The 14,188-nt window shown below is 42.6% G+C and overlaps 1 protein-coding gene across 2 annotated transcripts in view; it reads right to left on the bottom strand.

The window, feature by feature from the left end:
- FBP1 (fructose-bisphosphatase 1) overlaps window positions 1-14,188 on the bottom strand; it is a 31,760-nt gene that overhangs the window by 5,427 nt on the left and 12,145 nt on the right. For both annotated transcript variants that reach the window (XM_069575589.1, XM_069575590.1), the window contains exons 2-4: window positions 12,412-12,574; window positions 9,360-9,452; window positions 723-863 (exon numbers count right to left, since the gene is read on the bottom strand). In XM_069575589.1, the coding sequence (XP_069431690.1) occupies window positions 723-863; window positions 9,360-9,452; window positions 12,412-12,574 (397 nt within the window). The remainder of the gene's footprint in view (window positions 1-722; window positions 864-9,359; window positions 9,453-12,411; window positions 12,575-14,188) is intronic.

The following is a 14,188-nucleotide window of genomic DNA, read 5'->3' as shown; positions in this document are numbered from 1 at the left end:
TCTTTCAAAACCACAAGGGTTCACTGAAGGTTTGCATGCACTGAAGCTTGCATTTCATTTGATGTTGCAATGCACATCAAATGAATCTGGGAGCTAATTTTGAAGAAATGAGGCAGTCTACTGCTTCAGCTGGGACACCCATTCACCTCAGGAAAATAAACGGGTAATGGAGAGAGTGGGTGGCAAACAGACCATCTATGGGCCCCATCTGGTCTATAAACATGCTTTAGTTGGCTAGCACAGTGTTTTACACATCCAGAAGCCTAACATTTTCTAAAAATCCAGTGTTTCTTGAAACACTGGAAGCCGTGGAAGAGTGAGCCGCTATTCCCAAGGAGTAACCACCACTGTACTTCCCCAGTTCCCTGCCACCCCCCACTGCCCATCACAGCACCCGCCATCCTGCCCCAGCACACTCCACTCATTTGTGTGGCCTGCCCAGCCCAGCAGGCATCTGAGTCAGCTCAGTAATGTCCACCCTAAAGAATTCATTGTGGAACCGAGACTCCCTCTTGTGCTCTGGACAGACACCATTTGTCACCTCAGATGTACACATATGGTCCATCCATCTCTCTACCCTGCTTCCCCACCTCATCATCTCTGTCCCTCCATGGGCCTCATCTTCCACCTTTAGGAACTGACTCCCACTGCCACACACACAACAGACACTCACAGCCACCAGCCAAGCACCTAACTTCGCCCCCCACTCCGGGATCTCTCACCGGGTCCAGCATGAAGCAGTTGACTCCATTCACCATGGCCAGGACCAACATGGTGGCACTGCCATAGAGCGCATAGCCAGCAGCCACCAGGTTCCGGCCTGGCTGCAGAGCGTCCTTCTCAGAAGGGTCATCTTTCGAAATCTAGGACAAGAAAGAAAACAAAACACATTCTTGTTTTGTTCTGTTTTGTGGTTCTTTTTGCAGTTCCTCCCTTAGCAAGATGCATTATCAAGGTGCTCTCCTAATGAAATAGGGCATCTTCCTGGATGGGGGGTGCGCAGGGGCACGGAGGAGCACTTCCTCCACACACCAGTCATATCCTGATTATATTACCACAGCGACCTTCCCACCAAAACCCAAATTTCCTGCATCTGGATCCATCGTTCCAATCTGAGTCCTCCTTCAATCTTTCTAATTTGATATTCCTCATTTCTCCATTATCACTCTCAAAAAAAGAGCATGCCTCCATGCCAGCGCCCACTAATTTAATCTTATTACAGGCATCAATGTCTTTCCCTTGCCTACTCTATCTTTATTTAAACAAATTAAAACTGGGCTCCACGGCTACCAGTCTGGCGAGGAAATCAATTTCCTGAGCTCCTGCCAGTTGTGGCACATACTCCAGTGAGCAACATGCTCCATAGTCACACAAAGAAATTCTCAGAAATACAGACACTATCTCTCCAGGGCCATTACCATGCAGAACAATGCTCTCCATGTTTTTAACCATGACCCACAGTAAAAAATACATTTTATATCACAAACCAGTACCAATACAACTACAAAAATTTAATAAAACAATACTTACACTTAGAACATCACATCTACTCTAATCTTCTTTGTTTTTCATTAAAAACACAGCCCACTGGGTCAGTGCCTCCATTTGTTCCCTAATATTAAGGAAGGGAACAACTTAAGGGCATGGCTCCTAAGCAGTAGTCACTAATAATTATCTTCTTAACAACTGGCCTTTATGGTCCTCAAAAAAGCCTCAAACAAATCTTTCTGCTTGAAAACCCTCTACTTGAATTCAAACAGAAATGAAAATGAGCAGTTTCTGCAAATTTCATTTATTCCTTCCCCAACCACAGATTCTAGGGCCTGAGAATAAATAAGGGAACTCACATCATGATACTGGAGATGGAGGTCACCTCAGTAAACACATTCCTGGTAATTTTTCCTATAACTTTTGAATGTGTGGCCCAGAGTCCATGTACCTCAGAATCACTTGAGATGTTTATTTAAAATGCAATTCTGGGCCTGTGACCTTTACTAAGTCAGATTTTCTAAAGTGGGCCCTGGGAATCCGCATTTTACCATGCACCATAGGTGACTCTCACACTGAAGCTTAAGAACTACTTATGTAAAAGGAAGAGTCACAAAAAATCACCTCTTTCCTTTTTTTTTCTCGTATCTCCAAGCTTTGTGTTTAATAGTTTTCATCTAGATGGTTGGTTGGTTTCTTGGCTGGTTGGCTTGGGCCAAGTTATTTGATTTAGTTTGGTCTGTATTCACAGGGTAGTACAGTGCAGCTAAACACAGTATTAAATATTTGAGTTGTTTCCTCAAACTCCAAATTTTACAAGTGCACAACCTTGAAAGAGGAATTGACTTCCTTCAAAACCAGGGATATAATGGGAAGAACACAGGTGGGCTCTAAACATCTCCTCTATCATAACTACTTAACCCTGCAGGTGCAGCACAAAATAGAACAAAGTCAATATGTAAACAGATAAGCTGACTGGAAGCCCCTGGAGGCTTGGAGTAGTCACATTCTACCAAGTCCCTCAGAAAGTCACCTCATTCAGAATCATCCATGACTGCCTGTGGCACAAGAAAGAACAAGCTTGTATTTCCCAGATGGTCCATGGGTTAAGAATCTGTCTGCCAATGAAGGGGCTATGGGTTCAATTCGGGAAGAGTCCATATGCCTCAGAGCAACTAAGCCCATGTGCAACAATAAGAGAAATCACAGCAATGAGAAGAAACAGCACCACAACCAGAGAGTAGCCTCTACTTGCTGCAAATAGACAGAGCCCTCTTGCAAAAATGAAGACCCAGCACAGTCAAAAACTTTAAAAAAAAAATTTTTTTTTTAAGAATTAACTACTTTTCCCTGAAATACTGTCACCAAATAATCTCAACCCTTCAACTTCCTTGCGTGGAATAAGAAATGGTAACATTATCTAGTGATGTTTTAAGGGCCACTTGATTTCACATTCCAGGATGTCTGGCTCTAGGTGAGTGATCACACCATCATGATTATTTGGGTCGTGAAGATCTTTCTTGTACAGTTCTTCTGTGTATTCTTGCCACCTCTTCTTAATATCTTCTTTGTCTGTTAGGTCCATACAATTTCTGTCCTTTATTGAGCCCATCTTTGCATGAAATGTTTCCTTGGTATAGTGGAGGTGAAGGAATTCCAGTTGAGCTATTTAAAATCCTGAAAGATGATGCAATTAAAGTGCTGTACTCAATATGCCAGCAAATTTGGAAAACTCACCAGTGGCCACAGGACTGGAAAAGGTCAGTTTTCATCCCAATGCCAAAGAAAAGCAATGCCAAAGAATGCTGAAACTACCACACAATTGCACTCATCTCGCATGCTAGTAAAGTAATGCTCAAAATTCTCCAAACCAGGCTTCAGCAATACGTGAACCGTGAACTTCCAGATGTTCAAGCTGGATTTAGAAAAGGCAGAGGAACCAGAGATCAAATTGCCAACATCCGCTGGATCATGGAAAAAGCAAGAGAGTTCCAGAAAAACATCTATTTCTGCTTTATTGACTATGCCAAAGCCTTTGACTGTGTGGATCACAATAAACTGTGGAAAATTCTGAAAGAGATGGGCATACCAGACCACCTGACCTGCCTCTTGAGAAATCTGTATGCAGGTCAGGAAGCAACAGTTAGAACTGGACATGGAACAACAGACTGGTTCCAAATAAGAAAAGGAGTATGTCAAGGCTGTATATTGTCACCCTGCTTATTTAACTTACGTGCAGAGTACATCATGAGAAACGGTGGGCTGGAAGAAGCACAAGCTGGAATCAAGATTGCCAGGAGAAATAACAATCACCTCAGATATGCAGATGACACCATCCTTATGGCAGAAAGTGAAGAGGAACTCAAAAGCCTCTTGATGAAAGTGAAAGAGGAGAGTGAAAACGTTGGCTTAAAGCTCAACATTCAGAAAACTAAGATCATGGCATCTGGTCCCATCACTTCATGGCAAATAGATGGGGAAACAGTGGAAACAGTGGCTGACTTTATTTTTCTGGGCTCCAAAATTACTGCAGATGGTGATTGCAGCCGTGAAATTAAAAGACATTTACTCCTTGGAAGGAAAGTTATGACCAACCTAGACAGTATATTAAAAAGTGAGACATTACTTTGCCAACAAAGTCTGTCAAGTCAAGGCTATGGTTTTTCCAGTGGTCATGTCTGGATGTGAGAGTTGGACTGTGAAGAAAGCTGAGCGCCAAAGAATGGATGCTTTTGAACTGTGGTGTTGGAGAAGACTCTTGAGAGTCCCTTGAACTGCAAGGAGATCCAACCAGTCCATCCTAAAGGAGATCAGTCCTGGGTGTTCTTTGGAAGGACTGATGCTAAAGCTGAAACTCCAATACTTTGGCCACCTCATGTGAAGAGTTGACTCATTGGAAAAGACTCTGATGCTAGGAAGGATTAGGGGCAGGAGGAGAAGGGGACGACAGAGGATGAGATGGCTGGATGGCATCACTGACTCGATGGACATGAATTTGAGTGAACTCCAGGAGTTGGTGATGGACAGGGAGGCCTGGTGTGCTGTGATTCATGGGATTGCAGAGTCAGACACAATTGAGCAACTGAACTGAACTGAACATTTTCTATGATCCATATGCTCAAAAGAAATACAAAGTAATTCTATCTAGTCATGGAGGTGGAGGAACTTTTTTCTAGCCCAAACCCCTTTCTAATGCCCAACCTCCTCCAAACCCCCAGCAATGAATGCCTTGGTTCAAAAAGAACCTATTACAGTCTCATGTGGATGCTCACAGACCAATGTGCATAAAGCTTGGCAAAAATTAGAAAGCCTTGGACCCTACATTTTTCTACTTATCATAGGCCACCACCCACTGCAGGTATTGCTTTGTTTTAACCCATGCTACTCCATATAGAGCATAAAAGACACCATGGATTCTGGAGACTTGAGGTGGTGGAGGAGAATGTCAGGCACAAGTGGTGTGGGGCTGTCATGTCAACAGTCTTCCCACAGAGAGACAACCCAACCCTCCCTAGAAGTTCTCACAGGGCATTTGGCAGCATCTCCAGTAACTCAGCCAATATTACTCACTACCGTACCAACCTAGTGCACAAAAAATATATATAAAATGAGGTCCCTGCTCTCAGGGGGTGTATAATCTGGAGTGAACATCAGCTGATTTTGCCTGGCCAGCATGCTTCACTCTTCTGCTGACAACTGAACTTTAATCTTCCTTAAGATACCATCCCCCTCACTCTTAGCTCCAATGGTGGGCACATGACCCTGACTTGACCAGTCAGATCATTGCATGCGTAAGGCCACAGTGACTGCTTGAGAGATGGACTCATGACTTAAGTCAAGCCAAGCAGGGCTGATGAGGTGAAATCCCTGTTGAAACTGTTGGACAAGAGTTTTCCATCTTCTTTTACTTATCTATTTATCTTTCGGCTGGGATGGGTCTTCATTGCCACATGCGGGCTTTCTCTAGTTGCAACAAGTGGAGGCTGTTCTCCCTTTGTGGTGCATGGGCTTCTCATTGCAGTGGCTTCTCTTGTTGAGGAGCACAGGCTCTAGGTGCACGGGCTTCAGTAGCTGCAGCATGTAGGTTCAGTGCAGCGGGCTCTAGGGCATCCGGGCTCTAGAGTGCAGGCTTAGTAGTTGTGGCACGTGGGCTTAGTTGCCCTGTACATGTGAAATCTTCCGGGTCCAGGGATAGAACCCACGTCCCCTGCACTGGCAGGTGAATTCTTAACCACTGGACCATCAGGGAAGTCTAAGTTTTGCATCTTCTGTTTGAGTCACTGAAAGGATTGAATGTAAGCCCAGACCTACTGGGAGCCATTCTTCCACCAGAAAGGAGGGAGCTATAGAGATAGAGAGAAAGTGTCCTGTTATGTGAGTGTCTGAGTCCTTGAAAACAGCTGTACTACCCAGTGGACTTTCTAGTCACATACACCAATCATTTTCCATTCTCTTCCCTTTTTCCTTTCTTTCCTTAAGTTGGTTTGAATTGTGAAACTGTGTGTTGAGTATTAATAGAAAAAACAAGTAATATTAATGGCTACTATTTATTGAGCACTTTTTATGGGCCAGGCACTATTTTCATTGCTGTTATGCTTAATTTTCAATATATTCTCCTTATGGATAAGGAAACAAGAGGTTATATTGCCCAAGGTCCCACAAACCTAGTAAGTGTCAATGTCAGGAAGCCATATTCCATATGGCTATTAAGTCTCTCTGTGTCCAGCTAAGGGAAGTGAATTGGATTCTGGAGCTGGTAGAGCACTTCTGAAACTCTGCTTTTAGTTTTGGGGACTGGATATTTTTAATGGATATTAAAAATTAGGATGTATCCAATAGAGGGTAACACACTAGAGAGAGGTCGAAAAATCATCTCACATGAAAGATATTTAACTTAAGATTTAAAAGAAAGGGCTTTCCACGTGGTGCTAGTGGTAAAAAAAAAAAACAAAAAACAAAACCCTCCTGCCAATACAGGAGACTTAAAAGAAATAGACTTGGGTTTGATCCCTGGGTCAGGAAGATCCCCTGGAGAAGGAAATGGCAACCCACCCCAGTATTCTTGCCTGGAGAATTCCATGGACAGAGGACCCTGATGGGCTTCAGTCTATAGGGTCACAAAGAGTTGAAAACGACTGAAGTGACTTCGCATGCTTCAAAAGAGAGAGAGAGGAGGGCAAAAAAGCCATTTTCAAGCATGTAAAAGAATCTTATTTTCTAATGATACAAAAGGCCATTATGAGCAACAAGGAGACAGATTTTGATTCAATATTTGGACACACACTCATTCAACACCTCAGGAAAATTCTACCCCTTCTGAATATCTCCAGCCAGAGGCAGGGTGACACTTCTGGAGGTGCCATGGCAGGAACTTCATAGAAACACTGGACCACAGGCCCTAAGAGATCCCTTTGGAGCCTGTTTCCAGGCATCTTGTGGGCAAGAGCAGCTCACTGTTGCTGGATTCCAGTTACCATCTGATGTTATGCCACTGAGTGGGTGCACCAGGAAGCTGAATTCCAGCCCAGAACCAGCTCTGCAGAAAGCAGGAGAAAGTGAAAGTGAAGTCGCTCAGTCGTGGCCAACTCTTTGCAACCCCATGGACTGTAGCCTACCAGGCTCCTCCCTCCATGGGATTCTCCAGGAAACAGTACTGGAGTGGGTTGCCATTTCCTTCACCAGGGGATCTTCCTGACCCAGGGATCGGACCCAGGGATCAGACCCGGGTCTCCCGCATTCCAGGCAGATGCTTTAACCTCTGAGCCAGGAGAGATCTCCTTTAAAACATCAGACATTTCCGTATTTATGCCCTGTAAGCTCTCAAATGGCTTCAAACAATCAACAAGGCTTTTGAAAACTGAAATGACTTAAAGGCAATGTGACACTCATCACCTCTCTCAGTCTTTAAGAGAGTCACTTCAGGTTTATTGAGAAGAGTGTGGAGATGCACTGTTGAGTTCTTCCAGTATTTGTAATTCAAGCTGCTGTTGCAAGCTGTTTTTATTTTTTTCAGTTGATAGTGTCAGTTTCCCAATATTTTTTTTCCCTTAAAAGAGTCTTTATTAGGGGAGGGGGCTTGAGGCAGAAACTGGGGCTGGCAAACGTTAACGCTGCTTTAGCTTTGGTTGAGTCATTAACCAAAAGTCTGCCTCTATATGAAGAATTTTGCTACAAAGCTCCCTTGTATACTATAATATTTAGGTCTGCTACCTTGCAGGTAAAATTACATGCCTGCATACCTATACCAAGAATGGAATATTTCATGGTATGACTTGAAAGATTAATTCCCGCCTTTGTCTTTCTGGTATAAGTATTAGAACCTTCAATTACTTAAACTGCCTCCCAACCAAGACAAATGCAAAATTTATTTCAGTAACAAAAGAAAACTGTCCCATGGTGGTCCTACTTTCCATGTTTGAAAGGAGATTATGTGCAATGCTAGACAGCAAGTCACTTTGAAAAGTAAAGCACTATTGCAGTCTCACTTCTTAAGTTATGGCCTCTATATCCCAGAATGGGGGAGTTGGAGGAACCTTGGAGGTCAGCTGAATTAGCCACCTCATCCATTAAGATGAAGGAAAGGGCTCAGCCTCAAAGGCATCTGTAAAGTTTTATTTCTAAAATAAACAAGAGGGCTGAAGACAAGATGACACATTTTAGATTTCATCGTGTTTTATGATGGACTCACAGGTATTTATCTATTTTTCACTTGTCTGTATATTTGAACTCTCTTCCACCAACATCCACCCCCCAGCCCTCCATGCACAGACTTAAAGAGAAGCTTTAGAGGTAGAGTTCCTGCACAGGTCATGCGGGTAGAAGAGACACAGGGCAGAAATCTGGATCCCCATGCTGTACCAGTGTGCTTTCTGTAATTTATAGCAAAGGAGTTTAGGGTCAGCAAACTCCTCCCATAAACCAACAAGGAGTAAATATTCTAGGCTTTACTGTCACAGTCCTTATCACAACCACTTAACCCTGCCTGTGTAGTGCAAAATCAGCCAAAGGCAACATGTAAACAAGCGAGCTGACCATATGCCATTAAAACTTTATTTATGGAGACTGAAAATTAAGCTTCATATAAATGTCACGGGTCATGAAATATTACTCTTTCTTTTTAGCCATTCAAAAATGCCAAAGAGTCATTTTTTGTTCACAGGCCATAGTAATCAGGCAATGGGCTAGATTTGGCAGGGGGAGACCATAGTTTGCAGACTTGATTTAGAAAATTTAAAGGATAGTTTTGATATAATCCCTACTGTTTCACACTCTCACAATTCTCAGTTCACATGGTTATCAGTACTACAGCTATGCACCATCTCTTCCCACCTACCTCTTACTACATTTTCTTTTAACAACTTAATAGATTTTTACTATGCAGTTAATGCTGGAAAAAGTCATAACTTGAGAAATAAAGGTTTTTTCTTTTCTGGTGGCTCAGATGGTAAAGAATCTGTCTGTGATGTGGGAGACTTGTGTTTGATCCCTGGGTTGGGAAGATCCCCTAGAGAAGGGAAAGGCTACTTACTCCAGTATCCTTGCCTGGAGAATTCCATGGACAGAGGAGTCTGGCAGGCTACAGTCCATGGGGTCACAAAGAGTTGGACACAGCTGAGTGACTAACACTTTCACTTTGGGGCTTCCCTGGTTACTCAGCTGATAAAGAATCTGCCTGCAATGCAGGAAACCTCGGTTCAATTCCTGGGTCGGAAAGATCCACTGAAGAAGGGATAGGCTACCCCCTACATCAAGCCTCATGGGGTTTCATGATGTACAATCTGGCTGTGCCATCAACAGTGAAACAGTACTGGATGTTCAACCTTAACTCTACTTTTGATCCCAAACCAGCTGCTTGATCCATTACATTTTACCTTTTTGTAGATGCCAAAGATGGTTCCAATGGACACAAGGCAGTCGATGTTGGATGATCCATCAAGGGGATCAAAACAGACCACATATTTACCCTGAACAAAAAAGAAAGAAAATATTAATACAACTTTGCTTTAAAAATGAATACACTGTAACAAAACAGAGAATATACACTAAGAGGTTAAAAGAAGAAATCTAAGGGGAAATTCAAGAAATCTGTGTATTTATACTTTGTCAGGGAAGGTATGAGATGATACACAGAGTGAAAACAATAACAAATATATATCAAAAGATCATTAGGAAGAGAAACACAGAATAGGAGGCATAGATGAAGGTGAGAAATACAAATATTAAATAATAATTTATTATATCATTGATTTGAATGAATCATCATTCTGGTTTGAGTTTCGTGTCAGTCAAGGAAGAAGAAAAACAAGATTAGTCACTTCATTCTCTTTATTCATAAGGGAAATGTTAGTTGCTCAGTCGTGTCTGACTCTTTGTGACCCCATGGACCGTAGCTTGCCAGTCTCCTCTATTCATCCATGGAATTCTCCAAGCAAGAATACTGGAGTGGGTACCCATTCCTTTCTCCAGGGCATCTTCCCAACTCAGGGATCAAAACCATGTCTCCCACACTGCAGACAGATTCTTTACTGTTTGAGCCACAGATGTTACAATTTAGGTGAAATAAAGTCAACATTAAGGTCTATAAGAAAATTTTCATGTAGTTCCTACAGATGACACTTGGGGTTACAATGCAGAGTTCTCACCCATATTCTTATTATAATTCCCAAAGGAAACAACCCTCAACTGTAGTGGAACTACCAAAGATTCATTCTATGGACAGGATTTTCAGTGGTACTCTGGAGCTGACTGGTATTGGTTCTCAAGAGCCAATTGTGCACGTCTCTTCCCAACTCTATTTTCAGTGATGTCATGTTGATAACTTAAAATCAATTATGGGACACTATTTCACAGTTTCAAGTGACAAGTGCTACAAATGAAAGATTTTTTTTTCTAATAGAGAGACAGTTTACCAGCATATCACTGGAAATTTTCCATCTCCAAGTTAGCCACTTTAATATGTGGTTTTTAAATTTTTGCATCAAATTAAGGCAGTTCTCTGATTCCCTGGCTTCTTGCTCTTAAAAAATCCTCCTGGACAATGCAGGAGAAACTGTCATCAGGAAAACAGGAGTATTCTTATCACTACAGTACATTGTAATCAGAGAAGTTGGGCTGACAAAGAATATTAAACAGCAAATTCAGTCCTAAAATGAACATGCCCAAAACTGACAAGTACCTTTAGAAACACAGCAGAGAACAATATGAACTTCAGTAGTATTTTAGGAATGACATAAAGCTATCAAATCGGATGTGACTCTCCATTCCTCTTATAAAAGTCAGATTGGATATCAGGCAGTATCTTTAAATTGACCTTCTGTTGCTTTTTTCTCATCATACTCCTTCATGTCCTCAATTCATCTCAAACAGGGAAAGATAGTAAGCTATATAACTGCATTTTTCTACTCAAAAGGTATTATTAGTATTATGTGATTGTTGTTCAATAAAACCTGGATATACCCTTTCATTCACTTTTTCAACAATAATCTGTTGTAGATCCCCTACAATGTATCAGGTATTGTGCCAGATGCTGGGATACAGCAAAGAACAGAAATTATTCTCTGCCCTCAAGAAGCAATCAGATTGGAGTGGAGCAGGACCCTATAGGGTTTCTTAGGAGAGATCCTCTCCCCCACCCCTATGTCCTCTGCCTGCCTTTTGTCTGTAGAAAAACACTTTGGCCAAAGAATAAATTCAATCATAGAAGTGACAAAATTCAAAAACAAAAGAAAACAATCAAGGAAGACCAAATAACAGTTTAGTCATTAAACAAAGTCAAGAACCTTCATTTCTTTCTTCTGAGCCATATCCCTTGAGCTGTTTTGCAGATGCTGAATCCCCCACCAGGTAGAAGAAGTTACCTACATGAAAATCAGGCTAACCATTAAGCTTACAAAATTATTTTTAAGAACTAGCTTCAAGGAGATGGGAACAAACTGACCCTGGAGTTGAAGATGAGCTGTATTTAAAACAATCAAGATGACACTGATCAGACCACTACACGGCCAATTTCAAGACTGTCAGAGCCAACTGTGCTGTTCTGCATACAGCTCCTTCCCTCTGCCTATAACCCCCTGAAACTCCCCTCTAAAAACTCTTGCCCCTAGATCAGCAGCAGGGAGTTTGTTCTTTGAGACATGAGTCCACCTTCTCCCCAACATTACTGGTTTCTTCAATCAAGCTATCTATCCTATTACCCAACACTTGTCTCTCAGTGGGCTTCCCTTGTGGCTCAGCTGAGAAAGAATCTGCCTGCAATGCAGGAGACCTGGGTTCTATCCCTGGGTTGGGAAGATCTCCTGGAGAAGGGAAAGGCTACCCACTCCAGTATTCTGGCCTAGAGAATTCAGGCCTAGTTCTCTGGCCCAGAGAACTATACAATCCATGGGTTGCAAAGAGTCGGACACAACTGAGCAACTTTCACTTTCACTTTTTTTCTCTCAGTATGTGATTCTTGAGCAACGTAAGTTTGATAACAAGATTAATAAGATCCCAATGGATTCCAATGCATGAATCACTGATAGGAACTGCCAGCAGTTTAGATTGGCAGGAAGGTTGGTTGTGAAGATTGGAAACTAGGTGAATGGAGATGAAGCAAAGGATGTAGTTAACAGAAGACAGACTTTGTAGAGCTTTGAACGTGACAATTAAAAGACGTGGAGATAAATATGAGTATATTTGAGTCTCTCCCATGAATGAGCACATAGGAGAGATGATAACAGAATGGACTGTGGTGAAAGCGCAGACAGGAGAGGACAGTCTGAGATATGGCAGTGAGGAGGAATCTGTGAAATGATGACTGGTGGTTCAGGAGGGATCTAGGGTGAGTCTTAAGAATCCAGCTTGTTTGAACAAGTGGAGTCATTGATGAAGCCAGAAAGAAAAATGATTACATTAAAACCCTCAGCAGCATGGGAGCAGACCCACCCTTTTCTCAGGTTCGACTATGATGGCATGTTTGTCTTCTTCTGACACAAGAACACAGGTGGCAAAAGATGACTTTAACACATTAACAACCAGATCATTGGAGAGGACATCCAGCTTCTTCACTTGATCTCCCGTCACATTCGTAGTGCCAGCTATTCCATAGCTAGAGGGGAAAAAAAAGCCACAAAAAGATAAGCCATGAACACCAGAATGTTAATGCATCTATAAAGTCACTAAAAGAGAGCATTTGGCATGGTTTAGAAGAAATGAAAGGAGATGCATGGTTTGGGAGAAACAGAATGAGAAGGATGGCCATCTATCTGGAATGGCTTCTGGAAGGAAGGCAATATTGTCACTCACTCACCTGTCCAATGCCTAGCATGATAACCAGCACAGCTTTGTGGTTAAATCCATGTTTCTCAGCCTTTTTTTCATTATGGCCTAAGGAGGCTTTTTTTTTTTTTCTCTAACACACTCCCCCAGGAAAATTTAATATTACAGATGCAGTGTGTCTATTTACACACTATATGTCCATATGTTTCATACCTAAAATGACTGTTTTGTTCACCACCACCAATAACCAATTTTTACCCCTGAATGCATGAGTTTATGCACAATGAGTTAGGTGAGAGACAAAGCAAGTAAAGAAACCTTCTGTGTGGGAAGGAGCCTGAGATGGGAACTAAGCCAAGGGATCTACGGATTTATAGCTGACAAGATCCTAAAAGAAAATAAATATTGACAGATCTCACCACCTCCTTTTATAGAGGGAGCTCACTCTAAGACACCTTCTCTAAACTGGAGCAGCAGAGCAGAGGTGAGAAGCTCACTTTGATTTCCAGGCCAGGCCCCTCCTGGTGGAACCTCACAACCTCCAGCAGGAGTCCTAGGGGCTGGAGGGAGTGGGAAGTCCGAAGTCCTTACTTTATTTGCAAGGTACCTGCAAATCAGTAATTGTGGAATTCCCAGAAACCAAATAGTTGGTCCAAAGTAGAGCCTACTTTGTTAGAGTAAGGGAAGAAAAGGGTTGTCATAGCCTGGGGTTGAATAGGAACACTGAAAGGAGGGGAAATGTTTTTGAGGAAGAAAGCACAGAACATGAGAAGAGGCTGGATGTGGAGAGGGAACGCGTAAGAGCGTTGAAGATAATGCCAAACAGCTCAGAGTGGGTGTTACGGGGCACCCTGGCTGAGACTGCTGGGAGCACTTATCTGGGGACTGACTTTCATGGTATTCACTGCTTCAACTCTTGAAGATGCATTTTCTCTACACATAACTTGGAAGACTCTGGCTGGCCAAAACTGAGCCAGCACCCAAATGGCTCATCTGGCCTGACTCTCTCCAGGAAGTAACTCCAGTTATCACCGAGCCCATTCTCCAGTGTCGTCTCTTTCAGCATCATTCTCCCGCCCACCTGGAAACATCATCTCATCCCTCCAGCCCTCCTCTGAGCCCTTTTCTTTTCATTATGTCACTCCTATTTCATGAATGAAAGACCAAGGGGTCTATCAGACTTGCAGCTGAGGTTTTGCTTCTCCTCCCACACAATCTCTTTTTCACTTCAATTGTGAGGCTGATGCTGATGAAGAAGGAAGGCAGCCAAATTCTGGGTTGAACTAGGGCCTGGCTGGACCCAGCCACTCATTGGCCTCCATCTCCCTCAGCAGCCCTACTGGCACCAATTGGCTGTCTTTCCTAGCCTGACATTTCCACCATTAAAGTCATCACTAATTCAAAAGGGCAAACAACATTGATGGAAAAGAATATGGGCTTCCTG

Source organism: Ovis canadensis, chromosome 2, assembly GCF_042477335.2.
Source record: "Ovis canadensis isolate MfBH-ARS-UI-01 breed Bighorn chromosome 2, ARS-UI_OviCan_v2, whole genome shotgun sequence".
Classification (NCBI taxonomy): Eukaryota; Metazoa; Chordata; class Mammalia; order Artiodactyla; family Bovidae; genus Ovis; species Ovis canadensis.
This window is presented reverse-complemented; position numbering and strand designations above follow the sequence as displayed.